This window comes from Vipera ursinii, assembly GCF_947247035.1.
Source record: "Vipera ursinii genome assembly, chromosome: 10".
Taxonomy (NCBI): Eukaryota; Metazoa; Chordata; class Lepidosauria; order Squamata; family Viperidae; genus Vipera; species Vipera ursinii.
In genome coordinates, this window is record NC_139520.1 from 22,664,543 (window position 1) to 22,681,053 (window position 16,511).

General features: G+C 56.7%; 3 protein-coding genes across 4 annotated transcripts; 2 read left to right on the forward strand and 1 right to left on the reverse strand.

The window, feature by feature from the left end:
- The first annotated feature begins 1,670 nt into the window (after window positions 1–1,670).
- Window positions 1,671–5,157, forward strand: HAS3 (hyaluronan synthase 3). The gene is made up of 3 exons (XM_083370792.1): window positions 1,671–2,521; window positions 3,031–3,132; window positions 3,477–5,157. The coding sequence occupies exons 1-3, from the start codon at window positions 1,823–1,825 to the stop codon at window positions 4,398–4,400; spliced, it is 1,725 nt and encodes a 574-aa protein (XP_083226918.1). The 5' UTR covers window positions 1,671–1,822; the 3' UTR covers window positions 4,401–5,157.
- A 2,015-nt stretch (window positions 5,158–7,172) lies between these two features.
- CHTF8 (chromosome transmission fidelity factor 8) lies at window positions 7,173–8,000 on the reverse strand (the record flags this gene model as incomplete). The annotated part of the gene is made up of 2 exons (XM_083370278.1): window positions 7,173–7,626; window positions 7,917–8,000. Coding segments are annotated over 2 exons (294 nt in total), but the record flags the coding sequence as incomplete, so codon positions are not given.
- Window positions 7,947–16,410, forward strand: UTP4 (UTP4 small subunit processome component). 2 transcript variants are annotated; one of them, XM_083370819.1, is made up of 16 exons: window positions 7,949–8,167; window positions 8,261–8,452; window positions 8,573–8,657; window positions 9,031–9,120; window positions 9,511–9,722; window positions 10,187–10,358; window positions 11,357–11,448; window positions 11,582–11,678; window positions 11,831–11,895; window positions 12,145–12,267; window positions 12,386–12,545; window positions 12,707–12,813; window positions 13,062–13,157; window positions 13,748–13,933; window positions 14,355–14,456; window positions 15,271–16,410. In XM_083370819.1, the coding sequence occupies exons 1-16, from the start codon at window positions 8,003–8,005 to the stop codon at window positions 15,385–15,387; spliced, it is 2,061 nt and encodes a 686-aa protein (XP_083226945.1). In that variant the 5' UTR covers window positions 7,949–8,002; the 3' UTR covers window positions 15,388–16,410. The 2 variants fall into 2 exon arrangements, with proteins under 2 accessions (XP_083226944.1, XP_083226945.1); XM_083370818.1 differs by having other exon boundaries at window positions 7,947–8,452.
- Window positions 16,411–16,511: the final 101 nt, after the last annotated feature.

Below are 16,511 nucleotides of genomic sequence, written 5' to 3' on the forward strand. Positions count from 1 at the left end.
AAGAAACAGCATTGCAATTAACTGTTCCTGCTTTGTGAGAGAAATGCTGCTTTCCCCCAAAAGTGCTTCTTTTAACCAAGCAGGGCCCATCTGAGCCCAGAGCCTCTGGAATGGGGCCACCTGGACTGTGGGCTCCCACACAAAAAGCAGCACCTGGAAAAGGAATCATCCAATTGGGAAAGGGCCTTTGGGGACCTTCCTGGACCTTTGCTCTATCCCAGCCCTAGTTGAAAGCTATTGGGGAAAGTGGGGGGGGGGGGAGAGAGAGAGAGATGTATGAAGGCTATGGAATCTGGTGTCAATTTGTAAGGGCATTTGGTTGGTCTAAGCAGTGGCTGGGGGCAACTGCCTAGGCTCCCCAGCATTTGCACCTTCAAACCAGCATAACAGGACCATCAGAGGCCCCGGCAGCCTTAGTTCCCCACCCCCTCCCACCACTGAAAAGCAACTAGGGGAGTGTTGCTGACGGCTTTCATCGCCCTTTGCTGGAAAATTGCGTGTTCTTGGCGGCGCCTCTGATCCGTATCTCGAATGGGGTCTCTCTGGATCAACGGATCGCTAAATTGGGATTTGCACAAGAGCCGCTCTAAGCCTGCGAGGGAGTAAAGCGCAGCCCGCTGGGTGCCAGAGAGAGGCCCTCGGAGCCGATCTGCGGGGAAGGGGATCGGGACCGGTTTCCTCCGCCTGCCCAGAGGTCGCTTTCCCCGGACAGTTCCGCCGCCTCGAGGCAGGCGGGCTCATGGAACGAGAAAGGAGGCTGAGCAGGAACTCCAGCGGAGCCCAGCCGCCTTCACCCTTCCTTGGACCTGGCCGCCGGGACCGTCCTCCCATCCCGCATCTCCGGAGTTGCGTCGCCCTTGCGCTGCCCAAACCTTTTTCCCACGGAAAGCGCGCCTATGGCAGCCCCTGCTGGACCCCGGGGAAGGGCGGGGCGGTGGGCGAGAGCACCTGCAGAGAGAGGCAGGTCACGCTGTCGCCCCTCCTCTTGTCCTGGGAGGGGGCTTCCCCCGACGGGGCGGGGCGGGGCTGGGCTGGCTCTAGCCTCCCGGGTCGGGCGCTTTAAAACGCCGCGCTGCTCGGAGTCCGAGAGAGAACGGCACGGCACGGTGGGTCGCGCTCTGGGAAGAGGTGGGGAGGATCCCTGGCCGGACCCCGCTTGTATTCTGGAGGGAGGAGGGAGGGGGGAGGGCGCTCTCTACACATGCTGCTCGGTGGCCTGCAGCTCCTTGGCACTTCAGGCGGCGACGCATCCCTTTCCTCGAGCGATTCCGGGCAGGGTTCAGGAAGAGGCGCCTGGGTGGCACCATGTCCGGGCTGCATGGCAGGATAGGCGACAAAGAAGGACATGTCGCTGCCGACGGAGGCGGCGGCGGGAGGGAAGGGCGGCGCGGACCGGAGAAGAGCGAGCAGGCGGGCAGACGTGTTGCAACTGCTCGCCGTCCCCGTTTGCACCGGGCCGCCTCAGAGTCGGCTCCGTCGGGCTTCCTGGGAATGGAGTAGAGTAGGAAAGGGCAGTGGCCGTGGCCTTGCCGCCCTGCTCTGTCCGGACCCGAGAGCCAGCTCGGAGCGGGCGGCGCTCTTCTGTATCGCTCCCCTCCCCGTTTCTGGGCTGGACGGGCTTGTGCGCGGCGCAGCTGCTGCGTGTGTTGGGGGCTGCCACGGGTCTCAGGAGCAGAACTGGGCAAGCGCCCCTCTCTCCTGCCCGCCCGCACGGAGGAAGGGCCCGCCTGGGAGGAATGCAGAACCCAGCTCCGGGCCTCCGTCAGGACCGGGAAGGAGCAGCGGTGAGAGTGCGGGTTCTTGCCTGAAGCGGGGTACACGGATGGGGTTGGAGTGCGCACCGCCATGGGTGAGAGGTATTACCAGCTCTGTAAGCGGGCCTCTCCTCCTCTTTATGCAGATGCCCTTGAGCCTCCCCACAGCCCTGCGTGTTTCGGGGACCACCCTCTTTGCCGTGACGGTGCTGGGGGGCATCCTGGCTGCCTATGTCACAGGGTACCAGTTCATCCACACGGAGCAGCACTACCTGTCCTTTGGGCTCTACGGAGCCATCCTGGGCCTCCACCTCTTCATCCAGAGTTTCTTCGCCTTCCTGGAGCACCGGCAGATGCGCCTGGAGGGGCGACCTCTGAAGCTGCAAACCTCGGTGGCCCTCTGCATCGCTGCCTACCAGGAGGACCCAGACTACCTGCGCAAATGCCTGCGCTCCGTCCAGCGCATCTCCTTCCCCAGCCTCAAGGTGGTGATGGTGGTGGATGGCAATGGGGAGGAGGACGCCTACATGTTGGACATCTTCCAGGAGGTGATGGGCTCAGAGCAGACCAGTTGCTACATCTGGAGCAGCAACTTCCACGCTCAGGCGGTGGATGAGACAGAGGGTGGCCATCGGAAGGCCATGCAGCACATCCAGAGCCTTGTCCGCAACCACACCCACTCCTGTATCATGCAGAAGTGGGGGGGGAAGCGGGAGGTCATGTACACAGCTTTCCGTGCGCTGGGGGACTCAGTGGACTATGTGCAGGTGGGTGCCAGCATGCAAGGCCTTCCTGTTCTTTCTCCTCTCTGTCCTGCTGCCACCCCCACCCTGGCACCCATTGAAGAAGAAAGCAGGTGTCTTGTGAATGTGGAGCCCGGGTTAAAAAGCTGGGTCTCCTCAGCCCATTGGACCTGGCAAAGAGAGGCACTTTCCCCATTTCTCAAGTGGAAGGGACTTCTTGCCAGAGACTGCCAGCAGATGGCGCCCTTTCAGACCCCCTTCCTGCCCCTTGGGGCTGGGCTCATCTTTCCCATTCACATGTAAAAGACGCGGGCATGTTCACACTCTTGTGCTGACCGACAAGGAGAAGATTTGCTGCATGCCAGTCCCTTGCTCTGTGTGACAGGCACCATCTGAAGGGACAATCTGTGCATGTTGCTGTCTCTCCTTGATGCACTCTTGTCTCCTGGTGGCTTTTCAAGCCTTGCCAAAGGGGAACAGTTCCTTGTGTGTAAGTCTTCCCTTGGGCCACGATGGTCCTTTCTCCTGGGCAGGTGTGTGACTCGGACACCGTTCTGGATCCTGCCTGCACTGTGGAGATGCTCCGGATCCTGGAGGAGAACTCTCGTGTCGGTGGTGTTGGTGGAGATGTCCAGGTAAGGTGCGAAAGCTCAGGGAGCACGGGGGAGGGGGGAGGGTCCCAGGGAGAGGAAGCTTCTGTTTCTGCCCAGCCCTGATTTCTGTGTTGTTTTAGAATCTGGCCCTTCTATTTAATCCTGGATATTTTGCAATTCTATGACATGCTTATTCATGCTCTACTCAGCCATTGCAAACTACAGTTGTGACTTAGTGTTGCATGCAATCCTAGCTAATTTATTTAATAAACAATTATTAAACCAGAAATAAATGCAAAGTTTGAGCAGTCCTCTCATGGAAAACCGAGTTTGGAGGAAGGACCGGTAAGAGCAGGACAGCCCCAACGCCTCTCCTTCTCTCCTAGATCCTCAACAAGTATGACTCCTGGATCTCCTTCCTGAGCAGCGTGCGGTACTGGATGGCATTCAACGTGGAGCGGGCCTGCCAGTCCTACTTTGGGTGCGTCCAGTGCATCAGTGGGCCCCTGGGGATGTACCGCAACTCCCTGCTGCAGCAGTTCCTGGAAGACTGGTACAACCAGACCTTCCTGGGAAGCAAGTGCAGCTTTGGGGATGACCGGCACCTCACCAACCGTGTCCTCAGCCTGGGCTACCACACGAAGTACACGGCGCGCTCCAAGTGCCTGACGGAGACTCCCACCCGGTACCTGCGCTGGCTCAACCAGCAAACCCGCTGGAGCAAGTCCTACTTCCGGGAGTGGCTCTATAATGCGCTCTGGTTCCACAAGCACCACCTCTGGATGACCTACGAGTCAGTGGTAACTGGCTTCTTCCCGTTCTTCCTCATTGCCACCGTCATCCAGCTGTTCTACCGTGGCCGTGTCTGGAACATCCTCCTTTTTCTCCTGACGGTGCAGCTGGTGGGCATCGTCAAGGCCACCTATGCCTGCTTCCTGCGGGGCAACGCAGAGATGATCTTCATGTCTCTCTACTCCTTACTCTACATGTCCAGCCTCCTGCCGACCAAGATGTTTGCCATCGCCACCATCACCAAGTCTGGCTGGGGCACCTCCGGCAGGAAGAGGATTGTGGTCAACTTCATTGGTCTCATCCCCGTCTCGGTCTGGGTGGCCGTGCTGCTGGGCGGGTTGGCGTACACAGCCTACCGCCAGGATCTCTTCACGGAGACCGAGCTGGTCTTCCTCGTCTCAGGGGCCATCTTGTACGCCTGCTACTGGGTGGCCCTGCTCACCCTCTACCTAGCCATTGTGGCCAGGCACTGCAGCAAGCCGCAGGAGCAGTACGGCTTGGCCTTTGCGGAGGTGTGATGTTGCAGGGAGACAATGGATGGAACCCGAGCAAGAAACTCCATGGACCAGCACTTTCCCTGTGCGGCTGAGCCTTGGGAAGGGCTGGCCCCACCTTGCTTGAGACAGCGTTTCATGTGGCTCGCCTGGAAGCAGCTGGCAAACTCAGCAATATGGAACACTTTGCTCTCTCTCTGTGTGTTTGTGTGTGTGTGTGTGTGTGTGTGTGTGTGTGTGTGTGTGTTGGTGATGGTGGGGGATAAGCAGGGTTTCTGCTCCAGAACCACCCCAAGGGGCTGGCAGAAAGACCCTCTTGGACTTCATTGAAGGACCTTAGCAGCAGCTCACCTGCCCTCCTATGCAAACAAGACATTCCTGAAGGGGCTGAAGGTGACCTTCTGAGTGGGTGACAGTGGTGGCTTTCAGAGGCAAAGCTTTGGGGGAATCGCTGTCGGGAGACATCGTTGAGGCTTCTTGGGGGGAGGGTGGCTCTACCCAGGTCCTCTCTGGCAATGCTGTCCGTAGGAAAAGTCGGAGGACGTCTCCCGGTCCTTTCACTGCAGGAGTAATGGGGTGGGTTGGAAGGGGCTGGAGGAGGAAGGCCAGAAAGGTCCCTTTGGGGAAAGAGCCCTGAATGAGGTGCCCAACAGAAAGGGAATGCCCCCTCCTCTGCGTGGCAGCCAAAGAGAGGAGCCGGTTGCCTTATGGCCACTCCGGGTTTCCCACCATTTACATGCTTTCGAGCACATGGATGACGCTTGATTTAACAATGTTTAGGTGGGTTTGTTCCTGTCCGCAACCCTGCGGTTGTAATATTGTGTGCACTATTAGGACGTTCTACCTCTGTCCACACCTCTCGTCCTCGTAACTCTCTGGGGCTTTTCTATAAATTCACCCCTGGTGCTACTTCCACCTGGGAGGGGTTGAGGGGCAGCAGGGATACTTCACAGGCTCCCGTCCTGTTCTGGGCTTAAACCGCTCGCCCTTCATACACCTTGCCTGTCTCCTCCAGTAAGAAGGGGCTGGGGGGGAACGCGCAGGGCTTCTAGTTCAGGGCTGGTGGAAGCTTTTACTGCAAACAGCAGCTCCACTGAGAGGGAACATGACACCCCCCCCCCCCCTTTGCCAGCTTCCTGCTTAGCCAGCATCTGAACAGGTGGACACCAGTTTGCTCAGCCGCTCCCTTGCGCAGAGCCTGCCTGCCCTCTGCTGGAGTTTAGAGGAAAGGCAGCTCTTGCTAGTTTCAGGCCTGAAGAGGATTCTTAAAACTGAGAATTCTGCATGTTTTTACATCTTCTTTGACGAGCAAGTTTCTACATTTTGAGCAATATTTTTAAACCGTTTCAGAAAAATTTAGACTTTTCTGGAGTTTTGTACATCTATTGCCAAATTGTGCTCTCCTTTTAACAAACCCCAAATGGCAAGACAGCCATTTGTCTGGAATGGTACCGGGTCTCCTGCTTGAGCAGGAGGTTGGACTCCAAGGTCCTTCCAACTCTGACAATGTTCTGCTCCGTTTAGCTTATCAGAAATATGGGTGAGCTGCAAATAAGGCCTGCACATTTAAAAGAATGCCAGTTAAGTTCCATGGACTGAGAAGACCTTTTATAATGCCAAATTCTGCTGAACATTTTGGTGTTGAATGCACTAATACAGCTTTTACTGATCTGCTACCATCTAGTATGGACTTCAATGCCCATGATCCCCAGCCAGCAATGAAACTCTGGCACATCTGGAGAGCCCTTTGCTGGAGAACGAGCGAAGCTTCACAGGCTGGCTGAATAAAGCTCTCCTGGGTTCTGTACATGTTCCTTGCTAATGGGAGCTCCTGGTAGTAGCTGACACCCAGACTCTCCAGCCTCCTTCAGTTCTCTGGCATGGGGGGAGGCAGGTGCTGCACAGAGGACTCTTGTGCTTCTGCCCCATTTTATGGCGCATCCTCACAACTCTTTGTGTCCTCAGAGGGCAGCTGCATTGACTCAAACTGGTGAACGGGTATCACAGCATCTCTCGTTTAGTCTACTATGGGCATTAATTTCTGAACCAAAAAAAGTATTTATGTACACCCTTCTCCAATTAGGTGTATTCCTGCCTTCTATAGAACATTTTATGTGGAGAAATTCATTCTGTAACTAGATATTTTGCAGAACAGGTTTGATTTACAAATTTTTGCTTCTGATATGCAGTTTGAGGGTTTTGCCAGAAATGAGGAAATAGTCTGTTTGTGGTTTTTTGTTTTTGGCTTGAAATGCCGAATTTGCCAAGCCATCAAGAGGACCAACCCTTTCCTTGGTACACATCCCAAGAGCCTTCAGGCACTCACAGGGTTTCTTTGCAATTCAACAGAGCAACAAAGTAAAGCTGACTCCTGCTTCAGCATCTTTGCCCGGGCCATTTCTTGCTATGCCCAGTGTGCCAATTGATAATTTTGATGCAGAGGAAGGGCAATCAGTGGTCCTCAAAGGTGGGCAGGAGAGGGAGGGAGGGAGGTTCTTCCAATGCTGCCATTTTGCACAGGCCTGAAGACCACAGCAGGAGGAAATGCCAGGTGCAGAGGCTAAAATACTTCACAAAGAGCTGCCTAAGGGAAAAGCTTCTCTCTCCAGGCTGGCTAAGGCCAAAGCATGTTGGGGAGGAGAGCCAGGATCCGGCCCCTCTTTTGGCTGGGCTTCCTTTTCGCTCTTCTCCAGCTCTGCTGAGCTTCAGCTTTTGTAGGCTGATCCTTTTGGGCTCCTGATGAATTTTAAAAGTCTGTGTATTCTTTGGTAATAACACTAGTTGAACACTTAAAAGTTGTCTGTAAGTGTATTTATTTTTTACTTGCATTTTCACTTTTTAAAAAGAGGTTTGAGTTTTTTTTTATTAATTTGGAACAATAATAAACCTTTGTAAACAGAGGAGCCTTTTTCTGTCCCTCCCCCCCCCCCCCCAAGTTAACAGGATCCCAACAAACCGTCCCCTTTCGGCGGAAAATAGACGGGCGCCCAAATGCCAGACTGACAGCCAAAGAGCACCGGGGAGGCCCCGCCGGCGGGACTCAGGCCTTCTTGGGCGCGCTGGGGACGATGGGCTTGGGGCGCGTTTTGAAGAGCATCTTGGTACGGATGAGCGCGGCGACCTCGTAGGCGGCGGGGCCGGGAGGATCGCCGGCCGCGGCGGCTCCCCTGCGCAGGACGGCCACGGCCTTCTCCAGCCGCACCGCCTTCCCGTAGAGCACGTGGTGGCCCACGATCAGCACCGGCACTCCCTGCGGGGCAGAGCGCGGGACGGCCAGGAGGGTCAGCGGGCGCCCCCCGGCCCCGGCCTCCCCCCCGGCCCCGCACTGACCTCCTGGGTGAAGTGCAGGTCCCCCAGCAGCCTCCCGGCCAGCCCGCCGCCGCCGCCGCCGCCGCCGCCGCCCCGCGCCTCCAGCTGCCCCTGCAGCTCCAGCAGCAGCCACTCCGCCGCCGCCTCCCCGCGCGCCGCCCTGCAAGACGGAGCCGGTCAGGACGGGGCGGCCCCCCCCCCCGGCGCCCCCCCCGGCGCCCCGGGACTCACCGGCGCACGGCCAGCTGCACCATGGCGCCGCCCCCTCCGCCGCTTCCGCTTCCGGGCCAGCGAGGCACGTGGAGTCGGCGGCGGCCATGGGCGAGTTCCAGGTGCACCGCGCGCGGCTCTTCGCCTTCGTGCCGGCCGGGGTCCGCTGCCTGGCCGCCCCCGCCGCCCGCCCGGCCCGCCGCCTGGCCGCCGCCCGCCTGGACGGCGCCGTGGAGCTCTACGACCTGCGGGCCAACGGCGCCCAGGAGAAGGTGGGCGGCGGGGCGGAGGGCGCGGGCGGGGCGTCCGTCCGTCCGTCCGGCCGGTCCCGCCACTCGCTCCGTCTCCCTCCCTCCCTCCCGCAGGTGATCCCGGGCCACGAGGCGCGCGCCCCGGAGGCGCTGTGCTGGGCGGCGGGCGAGCGGCTCTTCGGCGCCGGGCTCGGCGGGGCGGTGGTGGAGTTCGACCTGGAGCGGCTGCGCGTCAAGTCCTCGCTCGACGCCTTCGGGGGTCCCCTCTGGAGCATGGCGGCCCGCCCCGGCGGCGCGCAGCTGGCGGTGCGCGGGGGTCCTGGGGGCGCCGGGAGGGTCCGCGCGTGGAAGGGCGGAGGGGCCGGGGCAGGGAGCGCGGGTGCTCTGCCCGGCCGGGGGGCTCTGACGCTGGGCTGGTTTCCGCAGGTGGGCTGCGAGGACGGCTCCGTTAAGCTCCTCCGAGTCGGGCCGGATCGAATCCAATTCGAAAGGCAGCTGGACCGGCAGAAAGGTCGGGGGACGGTGGTCCAGAAGGCGTTTGCCGGGGGAGGGGAAGGGGCGGGAGAAGCAAAAGCGTTTGCTTTCGGCGCTAAATGTTTAACTTCGGGCTCCAAGTTGAAAACTAACAGCTGAAACAGGACTATAATTGTGCTGCTTTAATTCTTTAGCGTTTTGCCCAAAGTTGTGATTATGGGCTAGGTTCCCAAAGTCAACAACTGGCCTGTTTCCACTGTACAGTGTTGGAAGTTCCAGGCAGGAGTTCAGTGGCTGCCAAAGGCCATCCCACCCTGGGCAGCTGGATTTCTCCGTCTGGGGGTGGGGAAACAGCATTACCTGGACAGTTCCAGCCTCTGGGGCTGAGACCCTCCCCCCTTCTCTCACAGAGCGAATCCTCTCTCTATCCTGGCATCCTTCTGGGACCAAGATTGCAGCTGGCTCCATTGACTGCTTCTACATCTTTGACGTCGAAACTGGTAAGTTCTCCGGCTGGTTTGGACCAAGGGAAGCAAGCAATGAGCAGGAGCACCTGAGAGGGACCTGCCTGGGCTGCCAAGGGAGTCTTTGAGCCCCTCTGATGGCTTTCTTGACTGCTCCGGTTACACCCGGCAGAGGCAGTGTCGGTATTCTTAGTCATTGGAGCCTGTTCTGGTCTCATGGCGCAAAAGGTCCTGGGTTCAGTTTCTGTAGGTGTTCTAAAAGGAGATGTTGGTGTCAATCAGGGCCCCCAGGTAAGCAAAAAAGGCTAGTGTGGTAGAAAAGAGTTTTCTGTGGCTTTGTTTGAGCAACTGTTTCTCCCGGTTGCCTTTTAAATATGGCTGATTTTTAATTGCCCCCGTTGAACATCCCTCGTGCATCTTTCTTAGGGCACATCAGCCAGCGGATCCTGGTAGAAAGGCGTCTGGAAGCCCCTCCCAGCCAGAAATGCCTGGTGTGGGGCCTGGCCTTTCTTTCAGATGGCACGGTGGTCAGTGTGGATTCTGCTGGAAAAGTGCAGTTCTGGGATTCGGTGATGGGCACTCTGCTCTCCAAGCATCCCATCAGCAAAGCTGCAGTGCTTTCCGTGGCCGTGGCTGAGGTGGGTGAGAGTTGCAAAATGTGGGCAGTTTTGCAAATCCTGATAAAAAGGACAGGAAGAAGCGTCTTTGTCCCATCGGAGTATTGAATATTTATTCTATCCTGATGCAGTAGGGCCAGTAGTACAAACAAGCTGCCAAAACCCAGATTCCCCCCAAGGCCTCGTCACATAGAACTGGAGGATAGCTTTCCACCCAACCAGACTAGCACAAGTGCCTTTCCCTGTAGGTTGCTTCTTTCTGGAAAGGAATTCTTGGGCATTTTGTGCTGCAAGTCCAGCTTGACATGCTGAAGTTGCTCACCATCGAGCAGGAGGAAACAAAGGGCCAGCTGCGTCTCTCAGCAAGGCCTTCTCTCAGGCATCTGGCTGGGGACATAATTGGCCAGAGGGAATCCGAGCCTTTGTGGTCTTTGAGGTTCACGGCATCATCTTCTCAACCCCTGGTATTGCCCGGTTTTCTTTAGGCAGAAGACAGCATGGTTGTTGGCACATCGGAAGGGATGGTGTATCAGTTCCAGCTGCTACCGGTGAAGCTGGACAGCTCTGAGCGCCAGTGGATGCAGACGAGACCCTTTCGGCATCACACTCACGATGTGAGAACGGTGGTACACACTGCCACAGCCTTCATCTCTGGAGGTACAGTAGGGCGCCTAACTTCTAGGTTGTAGCTCAAGGTCCTTCATAAGCAGAAGATGGGCAAGGAACACAGTGAGGTAGATGAGACCAGTTGTGTTCCTGACTATCTCCCCATGTCTGGTGGCATTTGGGTAGCTGGGATGACTTTACGCATTGCTCTAAGCCAGTAATGGTGAACCTTTTAGAGATCGAGTACCCAAACTGCAATCCCAAGCCCTTGTATGTATCGTTGGGTGCCAGGTGGACATGGCCCATTGGGTGGGCGTAGCTGCGCTGTTAACTCCAGACAGGGTGGGACTAAAAAGTTCAATCAATTCCAACTTTGCGAGATCTTTTTTTCCTGCGAGAAGTTGAAATTGATTGATTGAACCTTTTTTTTTTTTGCACATGGGGGAGGCCTAAAGCGAAAAGGTTTTATAAAACCCAGCTAAAGGGCTAGGACTGGGGTGACTGCGTGTGCCCACACAGGGCTCTGTGTGGCAAGCGTGCCATAGGTTTGCCACCACAGACTTAGCGTTAGGGTTATGTCACCATGAACTCATAGAGCAAAATGGACATCGTCAACAAACTCGGAGTGCTTGGCTACGGTTAGGAGGGCACTTATTTTTCTAGGCTGCCCTATTTTATGTTTCCTGGTAAAATACATGGGAAAATCCCATTGGAGGAAAATTCCACTTAGGGTTAGGGTTAGGTCACCATGAACTCATAGAGCAAAATGGACTTCGCCAACAAACTCGTTATGGTTAGGAGGGCACTTACTTTTCTAGGCTGCCCTATCTGTTTCCTGGTAAACTACATGGGAAAATCCCATTGGAGGAAAATTCCACTTAGGCTAGTGATGGTTTATTCAGGAAGCCTGGACATCTTGGCTCAGATAATGAGAAGCCAGAGGCCAGAGAGTGCTTTGGGGAGATGCACAGAGCCCGCCCTCACTAAGCACGCTGTCAGGCAATTGTCAAGAGTGGCTTTATGAGCCATGTGCCATTCTCCTCTGGCAGGGCTGGATGGACAACTTGTGATCCGACCCCTAATGGAGAAGGTGGAGTCGAAGTCCTATGATGCTGCCCTCCGCACAATCACCTTCCCCCACGTGAGTATCCGGACTGCGCCCTTCTCCTGGGCTGAGGGGGAGCTGTTCCCCCTGGAGAGAAGGGTGGGATCCTGCAGCGATGGAGCCAGCTGTCTCCTTTGTGGTACTTCAGGTGGCTTTTCTCTTCTTGCAGAAGCGCCTTGTCTCCTGTGCCAGGAGAGCCCGGCTCCTCCTCTTCCAGTACCCCCAGCACCTGGAGCTCTGGCGGCTTGGCACCACAAACTCCTTTGGTGAGTATACGCATGGCTTCAACGTGCAGATGATGGGCATGGCAAAGAGCACAACCTCCCTGCCTCTTTGGCAGTCGCAGTAGGACTGTTTTGCCATGTCCTGCCTCAGCTGGCATCTGGCTTTCTGCAAGTTGCCTTGTTTCTTGTTACAGGAAGGCCTGGTGAGGTCCTGCCAGTGTCCTGCCCCCCCCAGAATCTGCTCCAGCTGAAGGCCAAGGTGAGAAGCCGTGATTTCCTAACCCTGGCCCTAATCCTGCACCTGGGGCAACTCTGTCCAGCCCTGGTTTGGCATTTCCATCCTTCGCTGCCTTCTCTGCTCAGAAGAAGAAGGGAACGGGTATCTTAGGAGTACCCCTTGAGTGGTCTGTGCAGCACGTTGGTGGGTCTGGAGAATCCCTCCTGTTGCCGAGTCAGTTGCGCAGGCTCTCCTTGCTGCACTATTATTGGTCCTCTCACTTCATCGAAGGGCCCAGAGCACATCCGCAGCAGCTGCGTCTCTCCGTGTGGCGGATGGATCGCCTACTCCATAGCTAGCAGGTTCTGCCTGCATCGGGTTCAGCTCATCAGCGACCAGATTTCCATCAACAGAGTGAGTGGGATCTCCATGGTGTGGGGGGAGCTGTGGGTAGTCAGCCAGCTGGCAACGTTCCCGGACTTGCTCTGGTGGGCCCAGCCACTTGCATCAATCCTGGTTTGTTTTCTTCAAGGTTCGCAAGACTCCCAAGCTGAACGGCTCAGCCCACCACCTCCTTTTTTCCGACGACTCCACCAGCCTTTTTCTGGCATCGGATCGGGGCTGCGTGCATGTGCTTTCGCTCTTGCAGTCAGGGACCTGCAGGCATCTACACACACTTCGCCCAAATTCGGGTAACAGCGGTTTGTTTTAGATGCAGGCATACTGAACATTCTTGCAGGAATAGCCAAATGTTTTCTGCAGATGCTCCCAGATGAGAAAGATAGGCAGCAGTTAGACTTGCTGGAGGAAATCAGAAAAGCTGCTCCAGCTCCAGATCTGTGTCTCCCTGCAGAGACTTTGGAAGCAGTGCAGCAGCTGGCGGTGAGCGCGGATGGCAAGTGGCTGGCTGCAGCAGGGGGAGACCGGGAAATCTGCATCTATAATTTGGGAAACACCAAGGTGAGCCCAGCCACAGACCAGATCTGCTCTTAGTCCCGTTCCGCTTCTTCTTTTTCTGGTCTGGGTCTTGCAGCCAGTACTGGGCAATAGGCCTCTCAGTGCTGCGTTTACTCTGCCTTGGGTTGGCTTGGTGGGAGCCGGCTCAGCCACTGACGAGTCCAACGGCCTCTGATGGAGAAACCAGCCCTGCAAGTGGGGAAGGCCAAGGCAGGCTCTCCCCCTTATTCCACTGCGCCTTCCTTCCCCAGCTTCACTGCACTGTGCCAGCATATGAGTGTCCAGTGACCGCAATGGCAATCCATCCGCTGAACAATAACCTCATTGTTGCACATTCAGATCAGCAGGTAAGGGCTGCTCTTCCCTAGGTTGGCAAAGCAGAGTTGGCACACACAAAGGTCTGCCTCCAAGAACTGCCCCGGGCAATGCCAGTTGAGGGCAGTGTTAGCCTTACTCAACCATCCTTTGTGCAGACTTCGGCAGTAACCTGCTGCTCTTGGACCCAGGAAAGGGGCAGCGGGGGAGGGGGTTTCCATTAGGGCAGGGGTACGCAACCCCGGCTCTTTTATGACTCATGGACTTCAACTCCCAGAATTCCTGAGTCAGCTGACTGAGGAATTCTGGGAGTTGAAGTCCATGAGTCATAAAAGAGCCAAAGTTGCCTACCCCTGCATTAGGGAGTCAGCAGCCCAGTCACCATCAATCCTAGTTGGAGCAGAATGTTTCCATTGGAATTAGCTGCAGTTAAGAGGCACACCCTGCATTAAAGTGCATCTTTTGCCAGAGGACAACCTGCTCTGAATGCAGCACCGGGAAGGGAGGAGGTGGTTCTCGTGCTGGGATGGGAGCCATCTGGCTTCAGAACAGGATCTAGGGGGGGGGAGGGGAGGGGAGGAGAGGGGAGTCACCCCTCTCCCACCGGCTTTCCTGCTTCCAGGTGTTTGAGTTCAGCATCAAGGAAAGAGGCTACACACCCTGGAGCCGGAAGCTGCAGCAGCTGGGCCTGCACAAGGATTGGCTGGAGCGGGACACACCCATCACCCACATCGCGTTCCGCCCTAAGCATTCCTCCCATGTCTTGCTCCACGACACATACATGTTCTGCATCTTGGACATGTCGCTGGTGAGTAGATGGTGGGTGGGACTGAGTGTGGCTCTCTGACCTGCAAGATGCAGAAAGGCTCACATTCTCTGAGCCAAGGTTGCCCATGCCTCTCTCTCCCCCCCCCCCCGCTGGGTCAAGCAAGGTGTTCCCTTAGATGGGAAAGCACCGTTTGTGCCCAGACATCCTGCCTCCCCCAAAGTGGGGACTTGGCCTGCTGATCCCACATCTAGACGCACTGGGTGGGGCGGACTAATTCTGGAATCCAAATTGGTGTTTAGCACCATTCGGCGGTTCAGCCAGAATGTTATTGATTTGGTTACGGCTTAGTACAAAGTGTGAACCAGGCCACTGAGACCCGTTCAGCAAAACATGCCTTTAGGGTGCTGTGCTTTAGCTCGGACAGTGACTGCACTCGTGGTGGTCTAATTTGCTCCTCCAGCCACTGCATGAGGACGCTGCGGCCTCAAAGAAGCCAGCGCCACATGTGAAAACAATCCAGTGCGGTCACGGACGGCCCTTCAAGATCTGCAAGAAGTTCCAGGTGGGTCTTTGGGCAGCGAGCTTTCTACGCCAGGAGAGAAGGGGAGGCCTTTTATGTGGGGCTGGGTAAGCAGCACCTGCAGAGTAGGAATCTCCCCCCCCCCCAAGTTCTGCAAACCCAGCCTGGAAGGTTACTTTGTAGTTCCAGGGGAGAAGTTGGGCCCTCAACGGATCCGGTAAGTGTTCTCAAGTAATCAGCTTGCCAAACAGGAACGGGGATGGCCACTGCCAGCAATGGTTTTGGGGCATATTGGACAGTTTGGGAGAGGGGTGTTGTGCCAGCTGCTGAAGCCCGAGCTGAGGAGCCCCTGGCCCATTAGTAGAACAGAAGGGAGGTTGCCATCCTGTGCCTGAGCCAGGGAAGTTCTCGTGGAAAACAGCCCTTTTCTTCATCAGAAGGCCAGGCCTCTGCAAGGGACGGGGCCTGTGTTCACACAAACGCCCGCCACAGAGGACAGGGACTGTGTTCTGGCAGCCCCTTCTGCCTTTGCATGAGAGATGGAAGCAAAGGGCTGCAGCTGTTGGGCAGCTGCAGGAACAAGATGGTGTTTGGCTCCTGTGGGAAGCAGAGAGCTGATGGCTTCTGTGTTGCTGTGTGTGTGTGTCACAAGGTGGCAAGGCACTGTGAAAGTCCAGGGGGGCGGGTAGAAGCCCTCTTGTGGCTGGCAACGCCGGGGAGCTCAACACGGTTGCATTCTTATCCCTGCCAGGCATGCAAGGTGAAGGGCCAGTCAGCTGTGCCAGCAAAGCCCCTTCTAACTTTACTGCTTGTTTCTTCTCTCCTTGCCCTCCCCATCTGTGCTCCCCCTCCCCAGCCTCTCCTCTTTGTGGATTTCCTGGATGACAATTCTTTGGTGGTGACGGAGCGGCCGCTGATGGACATCAAAGCCCAGCTGCCACCACCCATCTATCAGAAGAAATTTGGGACATAGGTTTGGAAGGATTTTTGCAGAGGCCATCCTTCACTGAGAGGCTGCCTGTGCCCTTCCCTTCAGAAGCAGGGGGTTGCGTGGCCAGAGGAGCCGCTGCTGCTGACGGGGACCCTGCCACTGCCATCCTGTGTCCTGGAGGTTACCTGTTTTTCCACCGTGGCCTGGCCGGGAAAGAGAGGAACCACTCGTAATGATTAACTTCTTGTGCCTGGGAGCCAGGACCACTCGGCCTCTTCACTCAGCACCAGAAGACTTGTTGCTTTTCTCTGAGCTGTCCGCATGAAGACTTGCAAAAGACTTACTTCCCATTTTATGCACAGCCTGTTGGGGCGCATCCCTTGCCCACAAGAGTGCAGCCTGGCTGGGCTGACCCTGCAGCCGCATCGTCTCGGGGGAAAGCCTGCTGCTGCGTGTGGCCAGCAGCCAAGGGGCCAGCAGCCTTCCTGCTGGGTAAATGGCTTCAGGGCCGCCCTGGGACGCCTTTGCTCTGCTGACGCCAGGCGCAGCCTGGCACTTCACTGCTGCCTCCAGCTCCGCCTCTGCCAGACCAGGAACCCTGATTTCCACCCCATCAAGCCAGAACAGCAAAGTCAGCAGTGAGGGAGGAGGCTGCCTTGACCTTGCTTTGTTTTGTGTTCCTCCAGGAAGGGAGGGAGGGAATTTGTGTGTGTGTGTGTGTGTGTGTGTGTGTGTGTGTGTGTGTATGCACGCAGAGCCTCTGGGTCCCTGCATTTTCAGAAGGCGAGTAGGGCCGCAGAGGCCACGAACGGCCCTTTCGCTGCTGCTCAGTGGAGCCTGAAGGTCCCGTGTCCTCTGCTGGCTGGAGAAGATCCCTGCCCCTCCCTGCCTGGTGGCCAGTGCTGACAGCCCCTCCCCCCTTTCCAGTCCAACCTCGTAATAACATGGGGAGCTCTGAGTTTGGCTACTGCCGTGACCAATTCGGTAAAAGGAAGCCTCCCTTCCTGGTGTACAAAATGTTTACATCGCTCCTTTGGGACGCTTAAATAAAAATCCCTCCAGCTGCTCAAGGCTCTTTCTCGGGCTTCGTGGGGGCTTCGTGGGGGCGTGAGGCTTTTTGTTGTTGACAGCTGTAATCCTGGCATACTTGCAAACCGTTTCCGAAG

Excerpts from the sequence above, each read along its gene's own strand:
- UTP4 (XM_083370818.1), top strand. The coding sequence starts at position 8,003 with ATGGGCGAGTTCCAGGTGCACCGCGCGCGGCTCTTCGCCTTCGTGCCG. Across the intron at positions 11,679-11,830 it reads TGGCACCACAAACTCCTTTG|GAAGGCCTGGTGAGGTCCTG; the intron begins GTGAGTATACGC and ends TTCTTGTTACAG. Across the intron at positions 13,158-13,747 it reads TTGCACATTCAGATCAGCAG|GTGTTTGAGTTCAGCATCAA; the intron begins GTAAGGGCTGCT and ends TCCTGCTTCCAG.
- HAS3 (XM_083370792.1), top strand. The coding sequence starts at position 1,823 with ATGGGGTTGGAGTGCGCACCGCCATGGGTGAGAGGTATTACCAGCTCT. Across the intron at positions 2,522-3,030 it reads ACTCAGTGGACTATGTGCAG|GTGTGTGACTCGGACACCGT; the intron begins GTGGGTGCCAGC and ends TCTCCTGGGCAG. Across the intron at positions 3,133-3,476 it reads GTGTTGGTGGAGATGTCCAG|ATCCTCAACAAGTATGACTC; the intron begins GTAAGGTGCGAA and ends CTTCTCTCCTAG.